At 49.0% G+C, this 27,765-nt stretch overlaps 2 protein-coding genes across 8 annotated transcripts; both read left to right on the top strand.

Annotated features, from left to right (window-relative positions):
- Nucleotides 1-9,105: 9,105 nt before the first annotated feature.
- Nucleotides 9,106-22,432, top strand: Atosb (atos homolog B). Of its 6 annotated transcripts, none has more exons than XM_021634464.2 (9): nucleotides 9,106-9,243; nucleotides 17,905-18,048; nucleotides 18,283-19,252; nucleotides 19,775-19,833; nucleotides 20,012-20,117; nucleotides 20,242-20,400; nucleotides 20,612-20,680; nucleotides 20,773-20,948; nucleotides 21,077-22,432. In XM_021634464.2, exons 3-9 carry the CDS (start codon nucleotides 18,359-18,361, stop codon nucleotides 21,228-21,230), a joined length of 1,617 nt encoding a protein of 538 aa, XP_021490139.1. In that variant the 5' UTR covers nucleotides 9,106-9,243; nucleotides 17,905-18,048; nucleotides 18,283-18,358; the 3' UTR covers nucleotides 21,231-22,432. The 6 variants fall into 6 exon arrangements, with proteins under 6 accessions (XP_021490139.1, XP_021490143.1, XP_060234499.1 ...); XM_021634468.2 differs by lacking the exon at nucleotides 9,106-9,243 and adding an exon at nucleotides 14,198-14,235; XM_060378516.1 differs by lacking the exon at nucleotides 9,106-9,243 and adding an exon at nucleotides 14,242-14,529 and having other exon boundaries at nucleotides 20,015-20,117.
- Nucleotides 22,433-23,701: 1,269 nt separating this feature from the next.
- Stoml2 (stomatin like 2) lies at nucleotides 23,702-27,348 on the top strand. 2 transcript variants are annotated; one of them, XM_021634499.2, is made up of 10 exons: nucleotides 23,702-23,860; nucleotides 24,088-24,225; nucleotides 24,690-24,789; nucleotides 24,904-24,962; nucleotides 25,053-25,154; nucleotides 25,285-25,419; nucleotides 25,543-25,687; nucleotides 25,829-25,908; nucleotides 26,120-26,248; nucleotides 27,077-27,348. In XM_021634499.2, exons 1-10 carry the CDS (start codon nucleotides 23,816-23,818, stop codon nucleotides 27,203-27,205), a joined length of 1,062 nt encoding a protein of 353 aa, XP_021490174.1. In that variant the 5' UTR covers nucleotides 23,702-23,815; the 3' UTR covers nucleotides 27,206-27,348. The 2 variants fall into 2 exon arrangements, with proteins under 2 accessions (XP_021490174.1, XP_021490175.1); XM_021634500.2 differs by having other exon boundaries at nucleotides 23,839-23,978.
- The last annotated feature ends 417 nt before the right edge of the window (nucleotides 27,349-27,765 follow it).

The raw sequence follows: 27,765 nt of genomic DNA, 5'->3' as shown, positions 1-27,765 counted from the left end.
ACCCAAAGAGGAGAGGGAGAGAAAGAAGAAAAAGGAGTTGAACTTTAAAATTCTGGTACTGAGTTTGGAGAGAACAAACAGAACTGTTTTAAAAATCAAGGATTCTTCTAGAGAATGCAGAGGCCAGCCGATGAGAGACCAGCAATGCCTTTGCAGCTGCAAATACTAGAGTAGTGGGAAACAATGTAATAAAATTGTGAGGTTTGTACAGTTTAGAGCTAGGCGGATTCAGCCAGTGTATTATCTATTGGCATGTGTATTATCTATTTATAAATAACCCCAGAACTTAATAACTTAAAACAAAGGGCTGGAGAGATGGCTCAGCACTTGAAAGCATTTGCTGCTCTTCGAGAACCCAGCTCTGGTTCCCAGCATCCACATGGCAGTTTCCAGCTGTAACCTCAGTTACAGGAGAGCCAATCACCATTCTTTTTAGTTATTTATTTTTGTCTTCATCTGCATTAGACATGTACGTGATACACAAACATACTTGCAGACAAACATTTATACACATGAAATAAAAATAATCTTTTTTAGGGGGATTCTCTGTGTAGCCTTGGCTAGCCTGGAACTCATTCTGTAGACCAGGCTAGCCTCAGATTCACAGAGAGCCACCTGCCTCTGCCTCCTGAGTGCTGGGATTAAAGGTGTGCACCACCACAGCCCTGGGAAGTAATAATCTTTTTTTTTTTTTTCAATGCAGTTTATTCAGGAACCTTGAACAATCATCTGACCCTGGGGAAAGCCAGCCCACAGCTTAAATAGCCTCTGGGTAGTAATAATCTTAAAAAAAAAAAATAGAAGCTTAAGCTAAGAAAGCAGTACAGTTTCCTGAAAAGTCATAATCTTTGCTATCCTAATTAGAATGACAGTACCTCATTTTTTAAAGATTTATTTCATTTTTAATTATGTGTATGTGCATGTATTTGTGTGCAAGGGCCCTCAGAGACCAAAGGAATCAATGACCCTAGAGCTGGAATTCAGACAGTTATGTGTCCTCCAACATGGAGCCAATCTTGGGCCTTCTTAACTGCTGAGCCCTCCATTCCTCCAGGCCCCCACCCCATCCTTCTTTTCTAATGTGTTCTCTTTACCAAACGTAAGTCATGGGACTTGCAAGATGGCTCAGTGGGTAGAGGTGTTTGTCACTTAGATATCTGCTTAATATGCTGGGTATGGTGAACTGGTGGACGGTATATGCCCGTGACCCCAACATTCAGGAGACCAAAACAAGAAGATCAGAATTTGAGCCCAGCCCCTGAACTGTATGTATGTCAAGGAGGAGGGGGAAGAAAAAGGCAAAAAGGGGAGAAAGGAGAGGGAGGGAGGGAGGAAAAGATGTTGAGATTACAAGCACTGCACTGGCTTGCGATGATTTATTATTGAACATGCATTTCACTTGGGCACAACTGAGAACACAACTACTCCATAAGGTCACACTGGGGCACAGGACCAACAGGAACTATTTGGGTTATGAACAAGAGGTGGCCGTGGAGATCAGATGATGATGGAGAACAGCAGTCCACAACCTGCACCAGCATCCCAAGCCTTCGCCATCCATTTCCTGCTCTTGCAGTCTCCATTTACACAAAGTCTCCATTGGACTTTTGCTGCATCTTTCTTCTTTTAGGCTTTCTTCAGGCGTTTCTATGTGTAAGCTGGCTCTAGAGCTAAACTCTGAATGTTTTGGCTGTAAGGAAGCTGTTTTTAAGTTTCAGTCAACTAGTTGCCGGAGGCCAAAACCCACTGGGATATTCCTACCAGAGACACTTAGAAACCTTTGCCATATGCTGCCTAGACCTGCCCACAGCACCATGGCAGAGCCTTCTGTCAGCAATCACGTGGCTGGGAATACTTGACCTGGGGGGAAACCGCAAGCAGGTGAAGTTCTTCGAGCACTGTTTTTTGGCAGCTGCTTTGTCCCTGGCTTTTGGCCGAGAGTAGTAGCACAGCGGCAATAAACAGGAGGGCATAAGAGACGATAACACTAGTGTTAAGCTGCTTGTGTGGGCCTGAGGTGCCAGGACTCGGAGCCTAACCATGACAGGTGTTACCACTTTTTTGTAGGCCTGGGGTGTCAGAATCCCTCAGTTTGTGTAAGCAGAGCAGCTGCCAGGCCCAGGGCACTGGGAGTCACCGGAGCCTCCCAGTTGCTCATGGTACCGCTCCTGGGTCTACCGCCCAGAACTCAGTGGTACTGGCTCCCAAGCCCGGGGGTCTAAGAGCCCGTCTCTAGAAGTTGTGCTTCTGCCACTAGCATTGCCGCTGTACTGATTGCTGCCACTCAGTTACTGCTGCTTCACTATCACTGCCCTGGTGCCTCTGCCACTGGAAAGACTGCACAGCTTTCCTGGAGCCAGACTCACAGCACCACCGTTCTGATGGATGTCCCAGCTGGCTACTCTGCTGTCATCTCTGCAGCTGCCACTCTGCTGGAGCAGCTTGTGCATGTGCACCTGTGTGTGTGAGTTCCTGTGAGTGTGTGCATAAGACTATGTGTGTATGTGTATGCACATTTGTGTGTACATGTGTGAGTATGTGAGCATGCCTGTGCACCTGAGAGTGTATGTGTACACAGGTATGTGTGTGACCGTGTGTGTGTGCAGCCCTAGCTGGCCTAGAACTCATTATATAGACCAGGCTAGTCCTAAACTCTGAGAGATCTGTTTGCCTCTGCCTCTCGGGCCCTGAGAATGAAGGTGTGTGCCACCATGACCAGCCTCACTTGGCAGCTTCTTCCTATTACCTGCTCAGTCTGTTCCTGAAGTAAGGAGGAGGAGGGGGAGCATCTCAGATGATATTATCAAAGAGGAGCTGGAGGAGGTGGCACATGCCTGTAATCCCAGCACTCAGTGGGGACAGAGGCAGGTGGATCTCTGTGAGCTCGAGGCCAGCCTGGTCTACAAAGCGACTCCAGGACAGCCAGGGCTACAAAGAGAAATCCTGTCTCAAAAAAGTGAAAACAAATAAACAAACAAAGGTGTCACCCAGTGGCTTATTTCCTCATCTAGCCAATAAAGAAAAACAAAAACAAGGGTTGGTGAGATGGCTCAGCCCTTGAACTTGCTTGCTGACTAGCATGATGGCCTGAGCACAACCTCTAGACTCCACAGATACAGAGAAGATGGAAAGCGCCAGCACGTGCGCACACACTTTTGCCTGGGTGGAAACTGTCGCTGCCCCTGTCTCATCATAGCAGAAAGTCTGATGCAAACTGCAACAGTCGTGGCTGGGCTTCACCACAGGAGCCACCATAAGCAGCACCAGTCTTTGTGGCTTCTTGTAGGTGTTTGTGGAATATATGAAATGGCAGGCGCTGACACAAGGGTAGCCTACTGGGGACAGAGACCAGAGGGTCACTGAGTCTTGAAGGCCAGACAGCCAAACTGAAAAAATGGTGACTTCCTGGTTCAGTAAGAGACCTCACCTCCAGGAGGAAGACAAGAATGGTGGAGCAGGACGCCTGATGTCTTAGCTTCATTTCCAGTTGGTGTGATAGAAATATGCTGATGAAAACAATGGAAGGAAATTTGGTTTTGATCACAGTTCCAATTCACAGTCCATCGTATCACGGAAGTCACAGTGGCAGATACCTGAGGGCTCGGAGTGTGTGTGTGTGAGAGAGAGAGAGAGACAGACAGACAGACAGACAGAGACAGAGGGAGCACATTCAGCTCACTTTCTCCACTCTTCTACAAGCCCAAGTAATAGTGTCACCTACATTCAGGTGCGTCTTTCTATAATGTAACTAAGAAAACCCCAAAGCAGTGAGATGGCTCAGTAGTTAAAATGGTTCGATGCCAATCCTGATGGCCTGAGTTCAAATTCAAACCTGGGACCCAATTAAGAGGAGCAAGGCCAGCCCTACAGGTCGTCTTCCTGTAATAAGAGAATCTTCCTCGAGGTGGAGGCGTGCTCTTGTCTCCTCCCTGAAGGGTTAATCCCGCGGAGCAGAACGGAGTCGAGTCGGAGCTAGGCCGCCTGCACTAGGAAGGCAGGCTCATCTTGAGATAAGGTGCTTTCTTCCCAGCGTTCCCTCCGCTAGTCAAGTCCCTGAGAGCCACCGTGAGGTTCTTGTAGCTCTGTCCGCCTTTCTGAGGCCAGGTCATGGAAAAGTGTACCCATTTCTTTTTCTTTCAGAGTCCAAACTCCCCGATTAGCGCGGTGTGCTTCCTAAAGCTCTCCTCCAGACGGCGCTACCCGCCACCCGGCGGTGCTGAAGCCCTACACTCAGCTTACAGTTAGGTTTCCACGCCGGGCTGAGGCGCCTACTTGACGTCAGCCCCGGCTGCTAGGTTCTCCGTCTCCCTTCGCCCCTACCTGCTATAGGGCCCTCCTTGCGGCCCCTTGCCCTAAACTCTCCAGCCCGGAGGCCGCACTGCTCTTCCTCTGGGATCCAACCACTTCGGCCACCCGTTCTTTGTACCTTTGGCCCTCCTGGTGCTGCGCCTGGTTCCCTCTCTCCCGTCATCCTTCTCCTCCCCCTCTCCACAGGGCACAGCTCCTGGCCCTGCCTCTTACTATGCTCTTCCACGTATCTACAATGAACTTCCTCCACCATGGGTAGGAGCAGCCATATCCTTTTCTTCTTTATTCCTTTTTTTTTCGTTCACATACCCTGGGATTTTCTTCTTGAACTCCAAAAAATTGTACTTGAGCTTCTGTTTATGTCCATTTTTAATTATTTTATTAATGAAACAAAGAACCCCAGGAGAGGACCCCAGTTTTTCTGATGTAAAGTGTCTCTGCTGAGATTCCCCCAAGATTTTCAGTAACATTTCTTTCCAGCATTTTAATTGGCAGAGGAAACAAGACTGTTCCTGTTCCCCTAGATAGCACCATTGTGTTGACCTCCACACTAACACTGCAATTATAGGCACACACCATTAGGCCTAGATGTGAACTAACCTTTCAACCATCTATCCTTTTCTTCAGTATAGATTAATTTTCTGTGATTGCTTGTATGTGTGTGTGTGCACACACGCGTGCATGCGTTTCCATGTGTGTGCACGTATTTGTGTGTGCTGACTGAAGGTAAGCCTGTGAATCACTTGCGTGCAGTGCCCACAGAACCAGAAGAGGGTTTTGGATGCCCTGGAACTGGAGTTATAGTTGTGAGCGGCCATGTGCGTGCAGACAACTGAAGCCAGGTCCTTTGAAAGAACAGCCAATGCTCTGAACTTCTGAGCCGTGTCTCCAGCCCCCACCTGTCCTTTTCATAGGCTGTTCTCTGTAAAGCCCCTCTCATGTGCACAGAAACTGGTTTCTCTAAAAAGAAAACAGCTGCTGCTGTAGGAAGGCAAGGCTCAAGACGATGCAGAGCACTGGAGAGATCATGCTGCTCTTTCAGGTCTCAAGTTTGGCACACAGCTCCCTGTAGCTCCAGCCCCAGGGGATCTGACTCTCTCTTCTAGAGTCCTGGGCTCATGTGCACACACCTACACACAGACCTAGTCATTTAAAAATAAAAATAAATCTTTTTTTTAAGAGAAAGAAATTACTCTGAAGAGAAAGATGCCATCCAGCCAGATAACCCACCTATTTTTGTTTTGTATATGTGTGTCTGTATGTGTCCAGGTCCCATAAAAGCCACTGACACTTCTGAACCCTTGAAGATAGAAATTTGCACTGGAGATGTCTTCTCCATTTTCCTCAGGGCCAACCTGAATCCTTTTCACCCATTTCTTTAGTTGTTGTTCTGAGGCAAAGTCTTTCTACTTATCTCTGGCTCATCAACTACTATGTACTCCAGGCTTGCCTTGCACTTGTGGCAATCCTCCTGCTTCAGCTTCCCAGGTTCTGAGATGACAGGTATGTGTTGCCATAGCCTGCTTCTTTCACCAGTATCTGACTTCTGGGTTCTTAACAGACCTGATTGCAGCAACATGTGCTGTCATTGTAGCTGAGAACTTAAGTTCACTGAAGACACCATTAGAGACTGGGGTTCTAGCTCAGTGGTAGAGCATGTAGGCAGTATGAGCAGGGCCCTGGGTCCCAACCACACCCAGAGAGGGAAAGAAAGAGGGAAAAAGAAAAAGAAAGACATAAGCTAGATGGTAACAGCCCTTTAGTGGCTGAGGCAGGAGGATCGTAGGGTCAGTGCTGACCTGCACTACACAGTGAACACTTTTTTTTGTTTTGTTTTGTTTTTTGAGTTTTTGTGACAGAATTTCATTTTGTAGCCTTGGCTTGTCCTGGAAAGAGCTCTGTAGTCCAGGCTGGCCCCAAACTCACAACAATCTGCCTGCCTCTGCCTCTGCCGCTGCTGGGATTAAAGGTGTGCACCACCACTGCCTGGCCTACACAGTGAACTGTTATCTCCAAAAAGAGTGAAGGGACACCCCAGAGAGTGGGAAAGCTATCTGCATTAATTTCCTTTGGCAAAACAAACAAACAAACAAACACAACAACAATAACAGCTTAAAAAATATAAGGATGACATGAGGATGGAGCAATGGCTCATGGAGCACAGGCTGATCTTATAAAGCTTTATTCTCAGAACTCACATGGCAGCTCACTAATGTCTGCAACTCCAGTTTCAGGAAATTGAACACCCTTCTCTGGTCTCCAAGGGCACATGAGATATACAGACATACATGCAAGTGAATACCAATATACATAAAACACAATAAATGTTTTTAAAACTTTGAATGCCCTACAGGAAATAGAAAAGCTACATACAACTCGGTCAAAAACTGATTGGGTGATTGGAGAGATGGCTCAGAGGTTAAGAGCACTGGTTGCTCTTCCAGAGGTCCTGAGTTCAATTCCTGACAACCACATGGTGGCTCACAACCATCTATAATGAGATCTGGTGCCCTCTTCTAATATGCAGGCAGAATAGTGTATACATAATAAATAAATTAAAAATATTGTTAAAAAAACTGATTGGGCAAAGCATGAAAAGAAAAAAAAAAAAGCAAAACAAAAAAAAAGTTGACATTCCAAAAGGTCATTAAGGCCAACCTGATCTACAGAGTGAGTCCAGGACAGCTAAGGTGCCACAGGGAATCCTATCTCGAAAACTAAAAGAAAAAGAAAAGAAAGATTGGCATGGGGAAAACGGTATCAAGAATATAAAGAAACTACATCTGTCATATATATATATTGCTTTAGGAACAAGCACATTTCTTAAAGATGGAGAATTGGATTTTTTTAAATTTTCTTTTTCCTCTTGTTCGTAGCTACATAACACACCTTTGGTGTTAAATTGACGAATTTATGTTACTCCCTGCACCGAACCCTGGTCCCGGAGATCCTGAATTGGGGAGTGGGAATGAAAAAGGGAACAAGGGCTCAAGAAATGAAGACCAAGACAGTTTCTCCGATCAATGTCTCAGTTTATTTGAATTTTTCATACGAAGGAATGTAATTGTCTTTGGCAGAGTTACTACGTGACTAGAAATCACAGGATGGCCCACCAGGATGTGCTAATAATGGTTATTTGGAAAGTTCCTCAGAAGAGTTACTTAGGAAGCCGGAGGGAGAGGAGGATTTAAGGTATTTCAGGAAGGTGATCTTATCAAAAGCCCCAGGTCAGCCAGGAATGCACTATTGTATCCGAGCAGTAGGCCATCAAGCCAGATACCAAAATTCAGGGGACAGCAAGGTGCCAGAAGGCCCCCGACAGACCCCCATCCCAACTCACAAGCAACTGAAACAAAAGGACTGCGCACATTCAAAGCCAGCCTGGCCTACATTATGAGTTCTAGGCCAACAGGGCCAGGGTAAGACGATGTCTCAAAGCAAAAACAAAGGAAATGAGTAAGAACACACACAAAGTTAAATAAAGCTAAAGTCACGGAGCCTAAAAAATTAGAGCTTCCATCAACTTCTTTCTCCGTGGAACCCTATCAAAGCTAGCAGGGAGGCTCCAAAACTGGCTCCGTGGCGAGTCTCCCTGAGTTCTGTAAGCCCTGTGCTGCCATCTACCGGTGTATGTTTCATCTTCCTGCCCCCCGGTACTTCCTGCGAAGACCCAACACCCAATTAAATTGAAAAGCATCAGCTCTCACATAGTTCCCTCAGTACCTTTACAAAGCAAAATACTTTTCTTCATCAATTTCAGCCTTTCATAGCCCCATTTAAATACTTTTACATTTCAAGTAACAGTATCGTGTATTTTCATTTGTTTTTCTATTTGTAGAGAGCTCTTTGTTTATCCCTATAGTCTTCTTTTGCTAGAGAAACCTATTGCAAATATTCTCACTCTGCGTATGGCAGACTTTCTTTCGAAACAAGGTCACACATTTACCTAAGCCACCTCAAAAGAAACAATATGACTCCAACTGCCATTGCTGAGCCCAGACTCGACCACAAACCTGGAGCCCCGCTGTTCCCACTCTTTTCAGACCCCTGAGATTCCTCAACACTATGTCGCAAACCTCACGGATTTCCATTAGGGCAAATACTCATCAGTAAAGAGGCTCAAGCTCCTCACGTAGCTTGCTCACACCAGCAAGAAAACCTCAGGAACCCCGGCACTTTGAAGAGGGAGGAAGAATAGCGAATTAGAAGCCAGTTTACAGTAGAAAGGGACCCTTAAAGGAAAAGAGAGGCGGGAGAGGGAGGAGAGAGAGAGACTTACTCGGTTTTGGTCGGTGCTCTGGCTCCCCCAACAGCCCCCGGAGGATCTGGTCAGTCCGGGATTGTAGCTGGTCAGCCAAAGCCCCGCCCTTCTAGACCTGTCATCACAGAAGCCGCACGTGGCCCGGGTGGGACCTCAGACGACTTGCAGCCATCACTTTGCTAATCACAGCCAGCAGACCCGGGCCAAGGAGCGTGCGCGCCCTGGTGAGGCAGGCAGAAGAAGGGGAGGGGGGTAGAAGTCACCGCACTGGGAGCGGACAGTGTTCCAGTGTGAGGAACCTGGAAGGGTTCCTCTAGGCTGGAATCTGAGGGGGCGGGTCCCCGTGAAAGGCGGAGAAGGCGAAGGGGGCGGGGCAGGGGTGGGGCCTCAGGAAAGCAGAGGATCCTGGGGTAATGCAAAGAATAAGGGGGCAGAGTCTCGGGGGCGTGGTTTGAGCTACGGAGGCGGAGTCTCAGGAAATAAAGAACCGGGGAAAGGGGACAAGCCCGGGGAAGGTGGGAGCTGGGACAAGGGAGAGGGTGGGCCGGGGCGTTGCGGGGGCGGGGCTCTGGCCCAAGGGGAGAGGTTTGCAGGCCCAGGCTGCACCCAGGGCTGCTCAGTCACTGTCCCAATCCACTACCTTCTCAAGTGCAACAGGATCCACGGAACTACAGGTGTGGGGCGGGGTGCGTGTGGAAAAGGAGACAAGGCCGAGGGTGGGCTTGAAGTAGAGACCACCGCTAGCGAAGAAAACAATTTGGAGATTGTTGCTTTGAAGTGGGTGAGGCAGAATTGGGGGAGCAGTTGGGGGCTCAATGCGGGAGCAAGGGGGTGCGTTCTCTAGGGGCTGTTGTGGGGGGAAGGGCGGGAGTGCTTTGTGAAAGTGGGAGGTCCACTGTTAGGGAAAAGGATCACTGATGTGGAGGAGCTTCGGGAGAACGGGGGTATGTGTGGTGGAGAAGGGCTGGCCGTCTAGTGTATGGGAGAGTCGGTGGAATTGGATCGAACAAGAGGGGATGGGTTGTGGGTTACTGTATGAAGGGCAGAGTTGCAAGCCCCCCTCCCCTTGCTGAGAGAAAGAATCTCAGTGCTTCTAGAAAATAACATTCTGCATTGTGGAGACTCCAGAGACATCTGTGATCTGTGTTCTAGGAGTGAGGGTGCTGGCCTTAGTGGAACACGAAACCAATCCAGTGCTGCCAGCTGCTGTGCTCCTAACCCCACCTTCTGGCACGGGTACACAGAACAGGCAGGCCCTGCTTGCCACCAGAGTTTGTGTGACTGTCTTTATCCTACTTTGAATCTGTAGCTAGCTGAGGCTAGGATTCCTTCCCGGAAGTGTCTCTGGGGACTCTTCTGTCACCTGGTTCCTGTCAATTCCTAACCTAGTTCCTGTTCCTACAGAAGGCTGCTTTGGTCTCTGCCCACCCCACCCCACCCCCTGCCCTGCCCTTATGTTCTGGGTGTGCTCATTTCCCACTTCCTTCCTCACACCGGGGCCTGGCCTGGTTCTTGCCCATCTAGGATCTGTGACCTGCTCCAGACTTTGTACTTAGCAGCCAGAGCCCCTGCTAACCGGCTTGGAGGCTCTGACCCCACTCCACAACCACCACCACCACCACCATCTCTGCCAGGAAATCCCAAAGACTCGAAGCCACATTTTACCTCTTGCCAGAAATTGATTTTCTCTACTTTTGTCCTTTCCTGGGTGGGGAATCCTAGTATCCTCAGAAGTTCTGGGGGTTCTCTAGGAGTAATTCTGAGAGGTACTGAAGGTCTTTGTTGTGTGCTTTGAGAGGTGAGCCACACTGGTAAGCCCGACCTGGGAAGGAATATAAGAATCTAGCCCAGCTAGGGGACGAAGAGAAAATGGCTACCCACACTCCAGGCTTGGAAGTAGACTATCAGAACAGAAAGTGGGGCCTAGGGACTTGTAGTGCCACTGTTCTTTTTGCCTCTAGGTTGGCTTGGATCCGGTGGGAAAGGGCTGTCTTCTACACCGTGACTGAATGAGTGTGACAGTGTTGCTGAAAGGGGCCCCGAGCCAGCCTTCTCACACAGCCACCCAGTTGCTGAGTCTGACTGAAGAAGGGAGGGGTGCTCAGGACAGACAAAGCCATGGGATAGGGTGGGGTAAGGAAGCCCAGGCTGAAGCCTTTTGAGGAGGCACTGATTTCTATGGCAACACTGCTTCCCAGACGCCCTCTGATAGAGCCGAGGGCAGAGGCATTCAAGCTTCCTCTGGGCTAGGGCATTTGTGTGAGTGGGTGGGGCATAAAGAGAAAAGCCACCAGTTTGCTATGCTGAATATATAGCCTTTCTGCTTCAGTGCCAGCAGCAGGGAATTCAGTTGCTTGAGCCCATCCTCTGTGATGAGCATGAGTGCACAGCAGCCATTGGGAGAATAAGGCCGGGCGGTAGATCTCCTCAACGGTCATTGTTTAATGGAATCCTTAGTTAGTTAGCTAGTTAGTTGGTCACCTATTTTGTGTTTTGAGACAGGCTTTTTAGTAGCCCAGGCTGGCTCCAGATTCACTATGTAGCAGATGATGACTTTAAACTCCTGATGTTGGGATTATAGATATATAGTACCAGACCAAGCTCAAAACATCTCATTTTATAAATTTGCAAATTTGTGGTCAAAGAAACTGTCTCCTAAGGCTGAATAGTGACAGAGTGAGCATTAATGATCCAGGTTTCCACATTGCTGTTCATTATTGGGGCCTATTGTTTTCTTTACTAAAATTTATTGAGTGCCTATTAGGTACCAGGTTCTGAGAATGTTGAACAGAGTTGCTGTTCTTATGGAGCTTCCAGTAAGAGAAGGGAAAAAAAGAACTGTACGTTTGTGAGAAATAACTAAGTTGCCAGGCAGTGGTGGTACACACTTTTAATCGCAGCACTTGGAGGTAGAGTCAGATCTCTGAGTTCAAGGCCAGCCTGCTCTACAGAGACAGTTCCAGGACAGCCAAGCCTACGCAGAGAAAGCCTGTCTCAGGAAAAATAAAAATAATAAAAAAATGAAATGAAGTAAGCTAGTGGTAGCTGCTGTTTACTTTGCGGGGGAGGGAGCAAGGTGAATTGGTGTGTAAAGTACTGGCTATGTGAGCCTGAAGACCTGGTTTCCCTCCTGACTCCATAGTGAAAGGACAGAACTAAATTCACCGAGTTGTTTGTTCTCTGACCTGCCCTCATGCACACACAGGAAGGAGGAGGAGAAGAAAATATTGTTACTGTTGTTGCTGCTGCTGCTTTAAGAGAGGGTCTTACTATGTGTAGCCTTGACTAGCTTGGAGCTTCACATCAAGCTGGCCTCAAGCTCACAGAGATCTTTGTCTCCCTAGTGCTGGGATTAAAGGCATGTGCAACCATTCCCAGTAGTTAAAAAAAAAAAAAAAAAAGACAAAGAAAAAGAAAAAAATTGAGACAGGGTTTCTCTGTGCAGCCCTGGCTGTCCTGGAACTCACTCTGTAGACTGGCTGGCCTCAAACTCAGAGGTCCACCTGCCTCTGGGATTAAAGGAATGTGCCACCACACCAGGCTCAATATTTTTTTTAAAGACATTATTCAGTACTTGGGAGGAAGGATCAGAAGGATCAAGAGTTCAGGGTCATACTCTGACTCACAGTGTTTGAGACCTAAACTACGTGAGACCCCGTCTTAAGTTTATGTTTGTTCTTTTGTTTTTAGAGTCAGGCTGTGTCCAGAGGCACATACTTGTAATCCCAACACTCTGGAGGCAAAGGCAAGTGATAACAGGAGTTAAATTCAGTCTGGGCTACTAGAGACCCTGTCTCAAAGAAAAAAAAGCAAAAAATAGCAAACAAAACACCTGATGACCTGTGATGCCAACATTCTGGAAGCTGAGGCAGGGTAATCATGAGGTCAGGGTCAGCCTAGGTTCCATAGCAAGACCTTAGCTCTAGAAATTAAAACAACAATGCAAATGCAAGCTAAAAGTTTAGAGCAGCTGGGCATGACGTCATGCATGATTGAACCATGCTCTTTTCCCCAGGGCATACAGAGGCCTGGAATATTTTTGATCCTGACTCCTTTAGTATTCCCCCTCTGATCTTTGTATAGAAAATTAAGGCCTGAAAGTATAGTCATAGACAAAACAAAGTAGGGCTGCTAAGGAATTTCTATCTTTCTGTTCTATCTTTCTGTCTTCCTAGTGAGCTTTCCTAAGGCAAATGGTTTCTCACATTGATACCTGCAGCTGTGTTTAGGGCTTTGGGAATTTTTAAACCTGCTCCATAGCAGCAGGGAATTCAATCTTAGGGAACTAGGTTCTTTTTTAAGGATTTCCTACTCATCAGAGGCAAGGAGAAAGAAACGTAGAGAACTGTTGTTTACTTGTATTAACTGTATGCCACAAAGAGGAAGGAGGGGAGGAGGGGCATTTACAGTCCAGTAACAAGCTGATGGTCCTGGAGGCCTCCTAGCACAGGCAGAGCAGAGACGCACCTTGATGCTTATCCAGCCTTTAAACTACAAGAGCATGAACTTGGACTTCTTTTGGTTCTGGTGTTTGTTTCCTGTTTCTGTGACTGACAGGGAGAAAAGGCCTGATTTGGTGACAACCTGTCTGACTTGCTGATAAGTTCAGGACAGGGCAGACAAGGCTATATGTTTTCTCAGGGACTCCAGAGCCATCCCTCTAAAAAGTGTCATGAACGACCAGTCATTGCAAAGGTTCCACCCTGGTTATTTGCAGAGCAAGAGGGCAAAGGTTAGGGATGCTGATTCTTCTGCCACTTAATTTGGCTGGCTCTGGGCTGGGCCTGGGGCCCAGTGACTCAGGGGGAGCTTGGTGAGTTTCGAGGGAGCTGTGAGTCATGAAGATGAACTTGATCTCAGTACTAACTCTGGGCAGAAGGCCTTCTAACTCATTTCTTAGGATGCTGTGCTTCTTCGGAGCAGAGGCCTGTCAGCAGAGTGCTCCACAGCCATATCTGTGAAGAGTTTTGAGCTACAAAGAATAAGGCCTGACTCCCTGAAATTTAAATGTATTCCTGGCTCAGGAGCCCCCTGGGATCTGTAACAAAGGCAAAAAATAAAAAGAAAAAAGAAAAGGAAGGATGCCATCTTTCAGTATGGATGGAGATCAGGTACGACTTTAGGTCTTTTTCTTCCGCTCTGACCTGTATGAAGCTTACTGGAAAGCAACAACCTTCTCACTTGGAGCTCTGTTTAGGACTGTGGGGAGAGATGAGTGGGTTTGGGCATATCTAGGGTTGGATTTGGTCTGAGTTAGAGATTGTTAAACTGTATCTGTGAAAGCCCTGGAACTTCCTGTTAATTTCCCTCAGAACAGGAAGGGCGGAGGAGAAAGGTTTGTTTAGACCTGAGAGGCTGGAGTCTGAAGGGGTTAAATGACAGGGCCAAGAATTGCTTGGGACCTGGACAGAAAAAGGGTTAAGAAAGTAGGCGGGGCGACATTGGGTAGGCCTGCCCTTATGTGGACCAATAGGCGTGCTCCCCTTGGAGAGGGCGTGACTCACACTTGAGGTTGCGGAGAGGCTGGCCTCCACTGGGCCAATGAACACAGTTGTTGCCCTTGGAGGGTGTGGTCTGAGGGGGGCGTGGCGGCCGTGGTCGCAGTGGCGGGGGTGGCCGGGCGCTGGGCGGGGCGGGCGGCCCCATCAGCTGGTAGGAAATGGCCTGTGAGTCAGAGGGGCAGCGGAGTCTGCGGCGCGGAGCCGGGGCGGCCCCGGGGAGGGACCGTCGCGGGGAGGGGTGCAACAGCGGCTAGAGGGGCTGCGGACGCCAGAGCCCGCTAGTGTTGCACACGAAGCTGATCAGAGAAGAGCCAAGCAGAGCAAGGCTCGCAGCCTAAGCCACCCTTTGTCTGGGTTGGGGGCCCATAGCAGGGGTTATCCAAGGGGAGGGACCGGGACGGGACGGGACGCCAGGGCCCGGAGCAGCAGCCACCGCAGCGGAGCCAGTTTGGGAGCGGGGTGAGTGTGTACTAGGTGGAAGGAGCAGATCTTCAAAGCCTCTGCAGGGTATTTGGCCTCACTCCCAGGCTGTGGAGAGGAAAGGAGAACCGACCTGGGAGGCTAAGCAGGGGGTGGGGGTGCGGGATCGTCCAGAACAAGGAGTCCAGGAGCCAAGGTGAGTCTGCCCATCTGAGTTTGGAGAGATTGCTGAGGTCTGTCTTTCTCTATTAAGGGTGAAGGGCTCTAGGCCAGGAGCCAGAGGGAGGATGAAAACAGGGGTTGACCTTCCCACTCACAGGGGTGGTCTTGGGAACAGTCACCCTAGAGTGTGTAGACGTGTGAGGACAAAATGTACAGCAGTGAGCAGCAGTGCTTTGCATAGGATGAGCGGAACACACACGGATAGGAACTGTTTCTCTAACACTCCTTAGTCAGGGTAAAAATGGGTGTCTTGAACTCTGAAAGGAAGAAGAGAATGAGCCTAGGTGTTCTTCCTATGCCAGAACCTCTCCCACCTCCCAGGCCTAACGAGTGTCTGAGGGTACAGACCTCATGGTATTCTGGGACTTGTTGTTTTTGCTGGCCTTGCTCTCGGCATGTTGGGAGCTGTAGTCCTTGGCAGCCACAGTCTGGCACAGCTGTTTAATGCCAGCTGCTGCCCATCCCCTGCATGGAGGGTGAGGTCCCTCCCGCCCTGCAGTCCTGCCCCATGAGTCAGCTTGAAGCCACGGTCTAAAGCCAGACTGGTGGCACACGAGAGTCTTCAGCGTCTCTTGACAGGAAGGGAACTAATAGCTCCCTGGGTTAATGAGCAGATGCCAGGCATGCTAGAGTCAAGTAGGGCATCGTGTCATCACCTGGCTTCCCCAGGGCAAGGGCTCGGGAGGGCAACTGAAATGACCTGGAAATTGGAGTGCTACAGAAAATGCCCTTCTTGAACTTTGAGGCCTGGGTGGAGAATAGGAGGAAAAGCAATGAGTACAGGTGTACCTTCTCACAACACTGCCATCACTCGTGTTCTCCTCTTTCTATCCATCCCACCACCATGAAAGACCAGAATATTCTCAGGATCTTATTTCTAAAGAGGTCCTGGTGAAATGGGAAAGTATGGCCTGCCATGATGGGAATGATTGATATGGAGAGCTTTTCAGTCCCTGAGCATAAATGTCTCCTTTCTCTCTGCCTCCTACCACCACATCTGCTGTTGCAATTCTCCCTGTAAAATTAACTCTCTGTTTCTCACTCGTGGAGTCTTTCTCTGTAGTCAGGCTGCCCAGATAGCTGGGGCTGGTGTTTAGGATTCTCCTCCTCCTCCTCCTCCTCCTCCTCCTTCCTTTTCTTCCTCTTCTTCTTCTGTCTTTTTTTTTTAAAGATTTTATTTATTTTGAATGCTCTATGTGCATGTACACCTGCATGCCAGAAGAGGGTATAGATGGTTGTGAGCCACCATGTGGTTGCCGGGAATTGAACTCAGGACCTCTGGAAGAGCAGACAGAGCTCTTAACTACCGAGCCATCTCTCCACCCCCGTTTTTCAGTCTTGATGTATGTTTCTCCTGAGCTTGAAATTGGGCTGTGGAAAAAACACAGCGGCCCTCAGATCTGACGGGACCAGAGGTAAACAGAGTGTCACTAGGTTACAGGAAGTAGTGACAGCACCAGATGGAAGTCTCAGATTATGGAGATCTTTGGAGGATAGTTTGAGCTATCCAAAACAGTATTTTGTTTGTTGGGTTTGGGTTTTTATTTGTCTGGTCAAGACGGGGTTTCTCTGTGTAGACCTGGCTGTTCTGGAATTCGTTCTGTACCTAGCATGGCCTCAAACTCAAGAGATCTGCCTGCCTGTGCTGGGATTAAAAGCTTTTGCCGCCACCACTACCCAGCTTATTTGCTGGTTTTGTGTTTTGTTTGAGATTGGGTCTCTTGGAACTCCAGCTGACCTTAACTTATTGCTGTAGGGGAGGCTGGCTGCGACCTGGTTTTTGTTTGTTTCTTTTTTGTTGTTTTGTTGTTTGATGGAGGGAGGACCTCTCAGAATGTAGCTAGACTGTTCTTAAACTCAAAATCCTCCTGCCTCAGCCCCTAGCATTATGTTAAAAGGCATTGTGGTTAGTAGTGCTCACAAGCTGCTGACCACAGTGCTCACTGTCAAGATGACAGTGGTGACAGCTGGCCTTCGCCTGGGCGGTCTCATCACTCGTATTATAACGAGTTTCTGCTCTGTGAAGACCACTGTGTGTGCGCGCCCATTGACAGCAAAGAAATCATTTGTGTTTTTCTTTTGAGTATTGGTTGTGCACTGGGGGAAGGGCATGGAGACCTTCTCCAGCTGTTTCCAGTTGACTGCCTGCTGCTTCCTTATCTCTGGTTTGCAGGGCCTGGGGGGAGGGGTGAGAACTGGAAAGTGCCTTTCCACCTTGTTCTCTCCTATTAATGCTTGTTTTTGCTTGGATTTGTGTGTTTGTTTGTTTATGTTTTTTTTTTTGAGACAGGGTTTCTCTGTGTAGCCTTGGCTGTATAGACTTACTTTGTAAACCAGGCTGGCTTGGAACTCACAGCAGTCCAACTGCCTCTGCCTCAGTGAGTGCTTAGATTAAAGGCCTGTGCCACCATCATCTGGCTTCTATTTATTTATTTTTGTTTGTTTGTTTGTTTTTGGATGTTCAAGGCTGGGTTTCTCTGTCTAGCACTGGCTGTCCTGAACCTCTCACTGTAGACCAGGCTGCTCTTGAATTTCTGGAGATTTGCCTGCCTCTGCCTCCCCAGTGCCGGGGTTGAAGGTAGGCACCACCACCACCCCTCCCCAATTTGGATTTCTCTTCCTTTGTTAAAAAGACAATTACTGGGAAAAGTTGGGATTTCATCTATGAAGGGCTGGCTTGGAAATGACTTGAGGTTTGTAGTTGTTTGATGGGGTGTGGCTATCTGCATGACCTCTGCCTTTAGCACTCTTGGGTTGCCCTTGCTCCTTTGGATAGACATATAGAGATGAATTGTGTAACTGGGTAGCCTTGAGTAAGAGAGGTAAATTATTGCCCTGTCCACCTACTAACTGACATGGTATTGCTCTGATCTTTGGGACATCTCATTCCCTATAATTCAGGGCCAGTTCCCAAGCTGGTGACCCTGACAAATGCTTCATGTTACCTCTGCTCATTTCTCACATCTTAATATAGTCAGCCAAGACTTGTTTTTCTCTGTTGACTCTTCAGAGTTGCCCAACTCTTCTGCCTGGGCCCTGGGTCTTGAGCCTTTGCCCTTTCTGTTTCTGAAGTGCCTGTCACAAAAGGGAAGGATGTCTTGGTGTATGTGCTAATATGATAGCCCATATTAGTTGGGGGGATTTTACCATTGGCTGCAGGGATCCTGGCTTATATTTTCTCTTTTCTCTCAGGGTCCAGCTGAGCCCAAGCGCTGCACGGAATGGTGGCAGTCACCTTGCCAGTGCAGTGGGCATGGACCAGACTGCAAGCTAGAGGGACAAGGCATCAGACAGGAAGAGGGGACGCACGCCTAGGCTTGAGGCTTCTTCATCGGGGTAATTTCCAGGAAGAAGGATGGAATAGCAAGTCCAGTAAGACACTGGAGATAATTGAGTGCCGCTCTTCTGAGAGTGGCCTCTGAATTTCTGAAATTCTGTCCAGGGTTTCAGACAACTTTACCTCCACAAACCGCTCAAGGTCGCCCGTTGACGATAGGGGAGGGTCTGAAACTCAGCTGGAAGAAAGAAGATTTCTTGATTCCCCTGACCTCCTTTTCTTTTTTTCTACAGATGTCTGCAGACCCCCCAGCCCAGGCCCAGTATAAAGGCCGTGTGGGGGGGCCCCCCTGACCCAAGGGGGGGCTTCATGCGCCACGTGCAGGCGGAGCCGTCTCCATCTTCAGAGCCAGAGGCTGGCCCTTCACAGCCTCCAGTCAGACAGGGGACCCTCCAGGGTGGCCTGCTCATGGGCTATAGCCCAGCAGGGGGGGCGACATCCTCTGGGGTCTACCAGGTATCCATCTTTTCTCCTCCAGCTGGTACCTCCGAGCCTCCTAGGGCTTTGAAGCGTCCGGCCCCTCCCACTGAGGGACCCCGGGAGCTGAAGAGAGGCCCTGGGCTGGGGGCCAGAGAGGGACTACCCCCCGAAGAACCATCTACTGTGGGACTATTAAGCCCAGAGGGACTGGGTCTGGGACTGGGTGTGGCCAGCCAGCATTTCTCCCATCATGGCCTCTGTGTTGTGGAACAGGGAGGTATTGCCACCTCACCTTGGACTTCAGGGACCCAGAGTAACCCCTGGCCCTCATCAAATGCTTCCTGCAATACTTTGCACACCAGAGACTGGGCTTTCCCAGATCAAGGGGGACAGGGGTGCCTTGGGGAGTCTCCAGGGCCAGCCCCATCAGGCCAGCTGCACACACTTGACACTGATTTGCACAATCTTGCACAAATAGGGAATAAGAGCCCAGTGGCTAGGGTGGGCAACGGGAACAGCCCCTGGCCTAGGGAGTCCCTTGGAAGTGCCAATGGGCACAGTCCCGAGCACACGCCCCCTGGCCCCGGACCTCCAGGCCCTTGCCCCACCAAGCGAAGGCTGCTGCCCGCTGGAGAAGCCCTGGATGTCAGCTCTGAAGATGAGGGCCCAGCCCCTCGGAGGCGCCGGGGAGCCCTGGGCTGCCCTCTTGCTGCCAATAGTTCTGATGCCAAAGCCACACCCTTCTGGAGCCACCTGCTGCCTGGGCCCAAGGAGCCTGTTTTGGTAAGGCAGTAGACAAGTTCACCTATTCTTTTCTTTTATTTCTATGGAGACAGGGTCTTTTGTATCCCAGGCAAGCCTAGGGTTGCCAAAGATGCCTTTGAACTTCTCCACCTTCTTAGTGCAGTGTTGGGATCACCAAAAGGCACATGCCACCATACTGGCGTATGTGGTGCTGTAGATTGAGCCCAGAGCTGTGTGACTGCTATGCAAACACTAGCACCTGAGCTATGTTCCCAGTCTCCTGGTTTTATTTTTTGAGACGGGGTCTCAAATATCCTAGAGTGACTTCAAACTCCCTGTATAGCCAAGGATGAGTTCATCCTCCCGCCTCTAGCTCCTAAATGCTGAGGTTATAGGCATAGGTCACCACGCCTAGGCCACTATCAGCTGCCCCTAAGTAGACATTGTGTAAGTGAAGGTAGGGGAGACCTGTAGAGGTGTTCTTCTGAGAGCTTGTAGTAAGTCTTGTTCCAGACATGTCTGACCTTCACAAAGCCTCTTTTCTCGATATTTCCACCATAGGACCCAACAGACTGCAGTCCCATGGGGCGGAGGCTGAAAGGCGCACGTCGCCTGAAGCTGTAAGTGATCATATTCTCCCTCTGCCTTTGCCATGAAAGTGAAGACAGAAGTCTGGAATTTTTTCTAACACTGTGTATAGTAGGGAGCCCTAGGGAGTAGCAAAGAATGGGACACAAGGACTGGAAACAGGACGCTCAGAACACTCAAGCCAACCCAATGTGACTCTTCTCTTACCAGAAGCTCCCTGCGAAGCCTCCGGAAGGGGCCAGGCCTGCTGAGCCCTCCCAGTGCCTCCCCCTTTCCTACCCCTGCTGTCAGCCGTACCCTGCTGGGCAACTTTGAGGTAGCTCCTTTGGGATTTGTGATTAGGGGTTCCTGGGAGGAATTCAACAGTAGAATGTGGCTCAAATGAACAAAGAAAGAAATTAGTGTCACTCTCAGATGTGTCTTCTCTACCCTAACACCAGGAGTCATTGCTTCGAGGACGCTTTGCACCGTCTGGCCACATTGAGGGCTTTACTGCAGAGATCGGAGCCAGTGGGTCTTACTGTCCCCAGCACGTCACGCTGCCTGTCACTGTCACCTTTTTTGATGTTTCTGAGCAAAATGCCCCAGCCCCCTTCTTGGTATGCTATAAAACTAACCCCACAGTTACCTTAGAGGGTTGGGTGGCCAAAGGTGTTTCTTACATGTTCTTCTAGGGGTGAGTCAGGGTCAGATGGGTAAAATTCTAGGATGGGATAGGCCCAAGGAGAGGCGTTATAGAGCAGTTAGTATTTAGTGAGCATGACTGAGTGTCCAGTTCCTACCCTGGCTAATGGTTCATGATCTTCCTAGGGAGTTGTGGACCTGAATCCTCTGGGGAGGAAGGGTTACAGTGTGCCCAAAGTGGGCACCATCCAAGTGGTGAGTGAGGGAGTGTTGCCTAAGGGAGTGGATATGGGAAAAGAGGAAACTCTACTAATAGGCCCTACCAACCTGGACTGTTCTGTCTCCAGACCTTATTTAACCCCAACCAGACTGTGGTGAAGATGTTCCTTGTGACCTTTGACTTCTCGGACATGCCTGCTGCCCACATGACCTTCCTGCGCCATCGCCTCTTCTTGGTGCCTGTAGGTGAGGAGGGAAATGCTAGCCCCACCCACCGCCTCCTCTGCTACCTGCTGCACCTCAGGTAAGCACACGACCATGGGAGAGCTGGGTAGCTCAGGGATATGTCCTCCCCTCAGACCCCTCAGACAAGGTCTCTCCTTTCTTCTCAGCCATCTGGATACTGACTTGTATTGTGCTGTCTTCCCCTAGGTTCCGGAGCTCTCGCTCAGGCCGCGTAAGCCTGCATGGAGATATCCGCCTGCTTTTCTCTCGCCGGAGCCTGGAGCTGGACACTGGGCTCCCCTATGAACTGCAGGCTGTGACTGAGGCCCCCCACAATCCACGTTATTCACCTTTGCCCTAATTACCATCATTCTGAACCTAGGTGGCCCCAAAGCCTGCCTATCTGCTCCATCCTAGACAGGGTAAACTGTGGAGAAATGGCGAGAGCCCCTTCAGGCTTAAATTAAAGCCCTCACTGCGCTCACACCCAAATGGATTATTTGGGTTTTTAAAGCTTCAATCCTTCCATACCCTGTCTACACTGGGTACTCTATGTGCCTGTCCCCTCCCTTGGGTGTCCAGGCCAGCTTAGGCAGCAGGGAGGAACCAGAACTACCCTGAGATTGTCCCAAGTTCCCAGGCAAGTAATGCCAGCGTTGCCTCCCTGTCCTGGGCAGGGGCCACTTATTATTTTATTTATTTTTAATTTATAATTTATTCAAATTGGATTGCCTTGTTGACCTCCCAAACCTGGTAATTGGCATCACCCCACTCTGTTATTGTCCCAACCTCAGGACTTGAAGAAGCAAGGGGAGAGCCACTCTCCTTTGGCTACGGGCAGAAGGTTTATTCCAGAGGAACTGAGTCATTAGCCAAAGACTCAGCTTCCCTTGTTTTTCTCTATTCCTTTTCCCTTCCCTACCCTTCAACCCATCTTTGAAAGCCAGTGTGTATGTGTGTGTATGTGTGAGTGTATGCGTGCATGCATACACACATACACACATACACACGTGTGCATGCACACAAACTTGGATTTGTGTGGGGTGTGTTTGTATGTGCATGTACATAAACTTGGATTTGGTGTGTGTGTGTGTGTGTGTGTGTGTGTGTGTGTGTGACAGAGAGAGAGAGAGAGAGAGAGAGAGAGAATATGCATGTATGCAGAACAGAGGGGTTTAAGCACCCCTTACCTAGGGCTTCAGACTCAGTTGTCCCTCTTCTGCCTGGGTCTCCTTGCTTTGAGGTCCTGACTGAGGAAGGTGTCCAGGGGCAGAGTCAGGCCTAAGGACTGGGGAACCTTCTCTCACCTGACCAGACTCTGACCTACCTACCTCAGCTGGGATGAGGGGTGTTCCTCATATTCAGTCATGTGGTTCCCAGTTACCCGACTCAAGACTCTGACACAGCCTCAACCCTTAACTCTTGGGGCTCAGCTGAGGGGAACAAGCATTTGCTGAAACTTGAAAAAAAAAAAAAAAAAAAAACAGGAAAAATTGTACCTGGTACATTTTTTTTTTTTTTTTAGGAAAAAAAAAAGAATAAATTCTTGTTTGGAAACTTGAACTAATCTCTCTCTCTCTCTCTCTCTCTCTCTCTCTCTTTTCTATGTTCAAGAGGATATGGATAGAAATGTGGGGCCTAACAGTAGCTGAAACTCTGTTCTTTCTTTTCTAAAGAAGAAACAAGAGACTGGAACCAATCTTAGGCTAGGTTGGTTTTAGCATAATTTTTTGAGTCTTATTTCTTTTCATACAATAAGGTGTTTGAGGCTGGGTGGGTGAAAAAAAGCTATAGAAGATAAACTCTGAGAATCTGGATTGTTGTTGGTTTTTTGTTTTGTTTTGTTTTGGGGTTTTGTTTTGTTTGTTTGTTTGAGACATGATTTCTCTGTGTAACAAGCCTTGGCTGCCTGTCATGGATTCACTTTTTAGACCAGGCTGGCCTCGAACTCACAGAGAGAAGTTCTGGATTCTTACACTGATTCTGTAAATTAGCCCCTCAGATCCTCAGTGTCCTTGTATGTAAAACAAGGATGATGATAAAGGCCTCTTTTTTGTTGTTTGTTTGGAGACAGGGTTTCTCTGTGTGGCCTTGGCTGTCCTGGACTCACTTTGTAGACCAGGCTGGCCTCAAACTCACAGAGATTCGACTGCCTCTGCCTCTGCCTCTGCTGGGATCATAGGTGTGCGCCAACGCACCTGGCTGATACAGGCCCCTTAAAGGATGTATTCGAGAGTGTGTCAGAGACCTGAGCAATGTGATATGCTCCAGACACAATGAAAGGTTGAGGCTCTTTGTTGGCCTCTGTATGTAAGGGGATCAGGCCTGATAGACTCTGGCTCAGAAAATATAAAAAGAGCTGTTGATGCCTTGGGAAAAGAGAGAAATGGGAAATCTCCGCCCCTCAGCAGGCAAAGTTAGGCCTCCTAGTTACCATGACAACAGGAATGGGGTCAGTCCCCAGTGGGAGGGCTGGGCACAACTGCATGACTACCCAAGAGTGTCACTATGGCAACCACGGGCAACTAGTTAGCATCAATCCACTGGTCGTCGCGGTGGCCGATTAGGGCAATTATAAGAGCTGGAGGGTAAAGTGAGTCACGGCTGTGGGTACAGAGCTTGGTGGGAGTTGTTTCTACGCCACTTGCAGACAGATACTGCCTCAATTTCTACCACAATGCCCAGGAGCACTGACGGTTCTTGAGAACCAGAAAAAACTTGCAGGCTCGGGCTCTCTCTTCAAAGTCTACGTTTCCCGGGGAATAATTTGATGTATGCTCTGCTTACAAGCACTCGATTTGGGAGCGAGGGGAAAATGTGGAATGAGACACCGGAAGTGCGTCGGGCGGAGTGGAACTGCAGGAGGAAGGGCTCGGGTATAGGCTTCAGGAGAGGCCGCTCTGCTCCACCTCTCGTTGGTTCCGGAGGTTGCTGAAGCTGTGGGAAATGCTGGCGCGCGCTGCGCGGGGCACTGGAGCCCTTTTGCTGAGGGTGAGAACGAGGCAACCTTCTTCAGAGGCTCGGGCCAGAGAGCACCTGGGTCCTCAGCTGGGAAGGAGCGGGATTCCAACTTTGGGGAAGGACTGGGGTCACAGGTCATGGTTCCCACGTGAGTCATTCACCGGGGATCCTTGGGGGTCGAGATTTAGAGAATTGCTTTCCAGATAAGGAGGTAGGGTTCTGCGCCGCGTCCTCAGCCGACTTTCGTCTTTCTTCAGGGCTCCGTGCAGACTTCTGGCCACGTTCCGCGCCGCGCCTCCTCCGGACTGCCCCGAAACACCGTGGTACTGTTTGTGCCTCAGCAGGAGGCCTGGGTGGTGGAGCGAATGGGCCGATTCCACCGGATCCTCGAACCTGTGAGAACCTCTTTGTCCGCCTTCAGCCGGCCAAATCATCTGATCTCTTATTCTTGTGGGAACGGGACTTTCTTGTGGGAACGGGACTTTCTGCACTTTTACCTACTGGGACTGACCCTGTAAGGGACCGGTTCTAGCAGAGCCCAGTCTCCTGATCATCACCTGCATATTTCTCTGCTTTTCTATTACTCTAGTACCCCAACAGGCTCCATTCTTGAGCTACCCATCCTCTCTGCCCTACCTGTCTGCCAGAAGGGCAGTTCTTGCTGACTCCCTTTCTGTTGACATTCAGAGACTTAGTTTTTAGGTTTCCCTATCAGTAACACCTCAGCCTTTGAGGACATGTCTTAGTAGGACATGTCCTTTGTATGTTCCATACATGACTTATTACTTACTTTAGACTTAGTTTAGATTTTAAGTTTGTTATTTTTACTCTTCTGAGGATCTGTAACTCCTCTTCCCAGGGCTTGAACGTCCTCATCCCTGTGTTAGACCGAATCCGGTATGTGCAGAGTCTCAAGGAAATTGTCATCAATGTTCCTGAGCAGTCAGCTGTAACTCTCGGTGAGAGACCCAGGGTAACGGGGATGTGTTAAGCACATTAGGCTGTGGTTGTCTAGATCCAGGCTTAGGCGAAAGCGCTGGTGGACTTAGAGGCCTTTCTGTTTGCTTTTGCAGACAATGTAACCCTGCAAATAGATGGAGTCCTTTACCTGCGTATTATGGATCCTTACAAGGTATCTACCCGTGGCTTTATCCAGCCTTCTGAATTGCCTCTTGTTAAAATCCTGCATCTACATTTCTTATCCTATATCTGCTCCTTTCAGGCAAGTTACGGTGTAGAAGATCCTGAGTATGCTGTTACCCAGTTAGCTCAAACTACTATGAGATCAGAGCTTGGCAAACTCTCTCTGGACAAAGTTTTTCGGGTAAGCAGATCTGGGCCTTGAGGGCACATACTGTAAAATCTTCTGGAGAACAAGATCAGCCCCAGACCTTCTCAGTTTAAGCTCTTGATAGATACATTGACCTGTGCTGCTCACAGTTGTTTTTCTCTAGGAGCGGGAGTCCCTGAATGCCAACATTGTGGATGCCATCAACCAAGCTGCTGACTGCTGGGGTATCCGCTGCCTCCGTTACGAGATCAAGGATATCCATGTACCTCCCCGGGTGAAAGAGTCTATGCAGATGCAGGTGGGGAAAAGGATTTGGGTACTCCCAATGGGGCTAGAATCCCCTGTTGTGGTAGATACAGTTGTAAGTCCTGGTGAGAGTTTCCCCCAACTTCTTCTTGATGGGGGTCGTTGGGGCTTCCAGGTAGAAGCAGAGCGGCGGAAGCGGGCCACAGTTCTAGAGTCTGAAGGGACACGAGAGTCAGCTATCAATGTGGCAGAGGGGAAGAAACAGGCCCAGATTCTGGCCTCCGAAGCAGAAAAGGCTGAACAAATAAATCAGGCAGCAGGTGAGCAGCGGGTAGCATAGAGACTGAGGGAGGAGCAGAACATGGGTCTAAAGGTAAGGAAGGGCTAGGACAGGAGCTCTGGGGGACTCTTGGTTTCATGGGTCACACTGCTTTTTTTTTTTTTTTTTTTTTTCCTTCCAGGAGAGGCGAGTGCAGTTCTGGCCAAGGCCAAAGCTAAAGCTGAAGCAATTCGGATCCTGGCTGGGGCTCTGACTCAACAGGTGAGAGGCTGATGGGAGGAATGGGGGTTAGGAGTAGATGATGGCAAGGCTTCTGTCCTCTGCCTGTGTGTGGAGTCCCTGACATCGTGGGCTCCCTTAAGCGGATCACATGAGGTTTGTGTTAGGATTTGTATAACCCTTTTCCAGAAACCTCACCTACCTGTTCTGTCCCCAATCTGTGACTTTTAATGTTTATCACCTGTGGTCATAGAACGGAGATGCAGCAGCTTCACTGACTGTGGCCGAGCAATACGTCAGCGCATTCTCCAAACTTGCCAAGGATTCTAACACAGTCCTACTGCCCTCCAATCCCAGCGATGTCACGAGTATGGTGGCTCAGGTTAGAGCTGTTTTTGTTTTGTTTTGTTTAATTTATTTATTTCTTTTTATTGATTATAGTTTATTTACTATTCACTTTATATCCAAGCTGTAGCCCCCTCCCTCATGTTCTCCCAGTCCCATCCTTCCTCCCTCTTCTCCCCCATACTCCTCCCCAACTCCACTGATAGGGGAGGTCCTCCTCCCCTTCCCTCTCAGGTCTCATCAGGACTGGCTGCATTGTCTTCCTCTGTGGCCTGTTAAGGCTGCTCCCCCATTAGGGGGAGGTGAAGGTTAGAGCTCTTTGAAGATAGGCATACAAAAACAATGTCAGGAACTGAGAATTAAATATTTCCACTCACTCCTTGGAGATACCTGTGTCAGTGTCTCAGTCACCCTTTTCTGATGGTTTGCAAGAGTATTATAATTGACTGCAAGGCTTAGAAAACTGAGGCTTGAAGGAACAGGAAAAACCAAGGGGCTGGGTACAATGGTGCATGCCTGTCATATCAGCAAATCAGAAGGAAATATAGGACATTCACAACTTAGAGGCCTACCTAGACTACATAATACAACCTTGTCTCAAAAAGAAGAAGAAAGACGGTTAGAGGAAGGATGAAGAAGAAAAATAAAACCAGCCAGGCGGTGTGGCACACGCCTTTAATCCCAGCACTTGGGAGGCACAGGCAAGCAGACAGATCTCTGTGAGCTTGAGCTAGGCTACACAGAGAAAGCCTGTCTCAAAAAAAGAAAGAAAAGGAAAAAAACAAACAAGACTTGCTCCCTTTAGTGGTTTGAACAAAGCTTCTGTACAGTGTTCTTATGGCACTTTCTCTGTCCCTCTCCTCAGGCCATGGGTGTATATGGGGCTCTCACCAAAGCCCCAGTGCCAGGAGCCCAGAACTCCAGCGAGAACAGCAGAGGTGTCCAGGCTACAGATGCAAATCTTGAAGAACTGGGTAGAGTCAAGCTCAGTTAGTGGAGACGCTTGGCCAGGGAGACTGGGGACAGGGAGCAATACTCTCAGATTCCGGCTCCAGCCTTCCTGCCGTAACTTTAGTTTTTATTTTTTTATTTGAACTTAATAATCATGTAATAAACTCACCAGTGGCAAATCGGAAACTGTCCTCCTTGATTGGGGGATGGAGTTAGGAAAACCACTCCTGTTTTCTTTGGATGCCCACTCCTACCCTTAAGTCCAGGTAGGTCTGGGGAGCTGATTCTCCATGGCAAGGATTAACTTCATGTGAAGTGAAACCACCCTGTCTTCAAGAGAAACCTACAGTGTATGGGGAACGAAGCATGTATCTACTGAACTGGCAGCCAGAGAGTGTTGTCTCCTCCTAAGTGGTGCTGGTGTTTGGGGACACATCGGGAAAGGGGGCTGCTTTGGCACAGAATATTCAGACACTGACTAGGGTTTACGGAAGCAGGTGAGAGATGTCAGTGGTGATGCATACCTGAAATCCCAGCACTTGGTAGACAGAAGCAGGAGGATTGAGAGCTCTAGGCTGCCTTAAAGTTCTTAGTGAAACCCTA

This window comes from Meriones unguiculatus, chromosome 1, assembly GCF_030254825.1.
Source record: "Meriones unguiculatus strain TT.TT164.6M chromosome 1, Bangor_MerUng_6.1, whole genome shotgun sequence".
Classification (NCBI taxonomy): Eukaryota; Metazoa; Chordata; class Mammalia; order Rodentia; family Muridae; genus Meriones; species Meriones unguiculatus.
The sequence above is the reverse complement of the archived record's forward strand: the minus strand, read 5'-3'. Positions and strand labels throughout refer to the sequence as shown.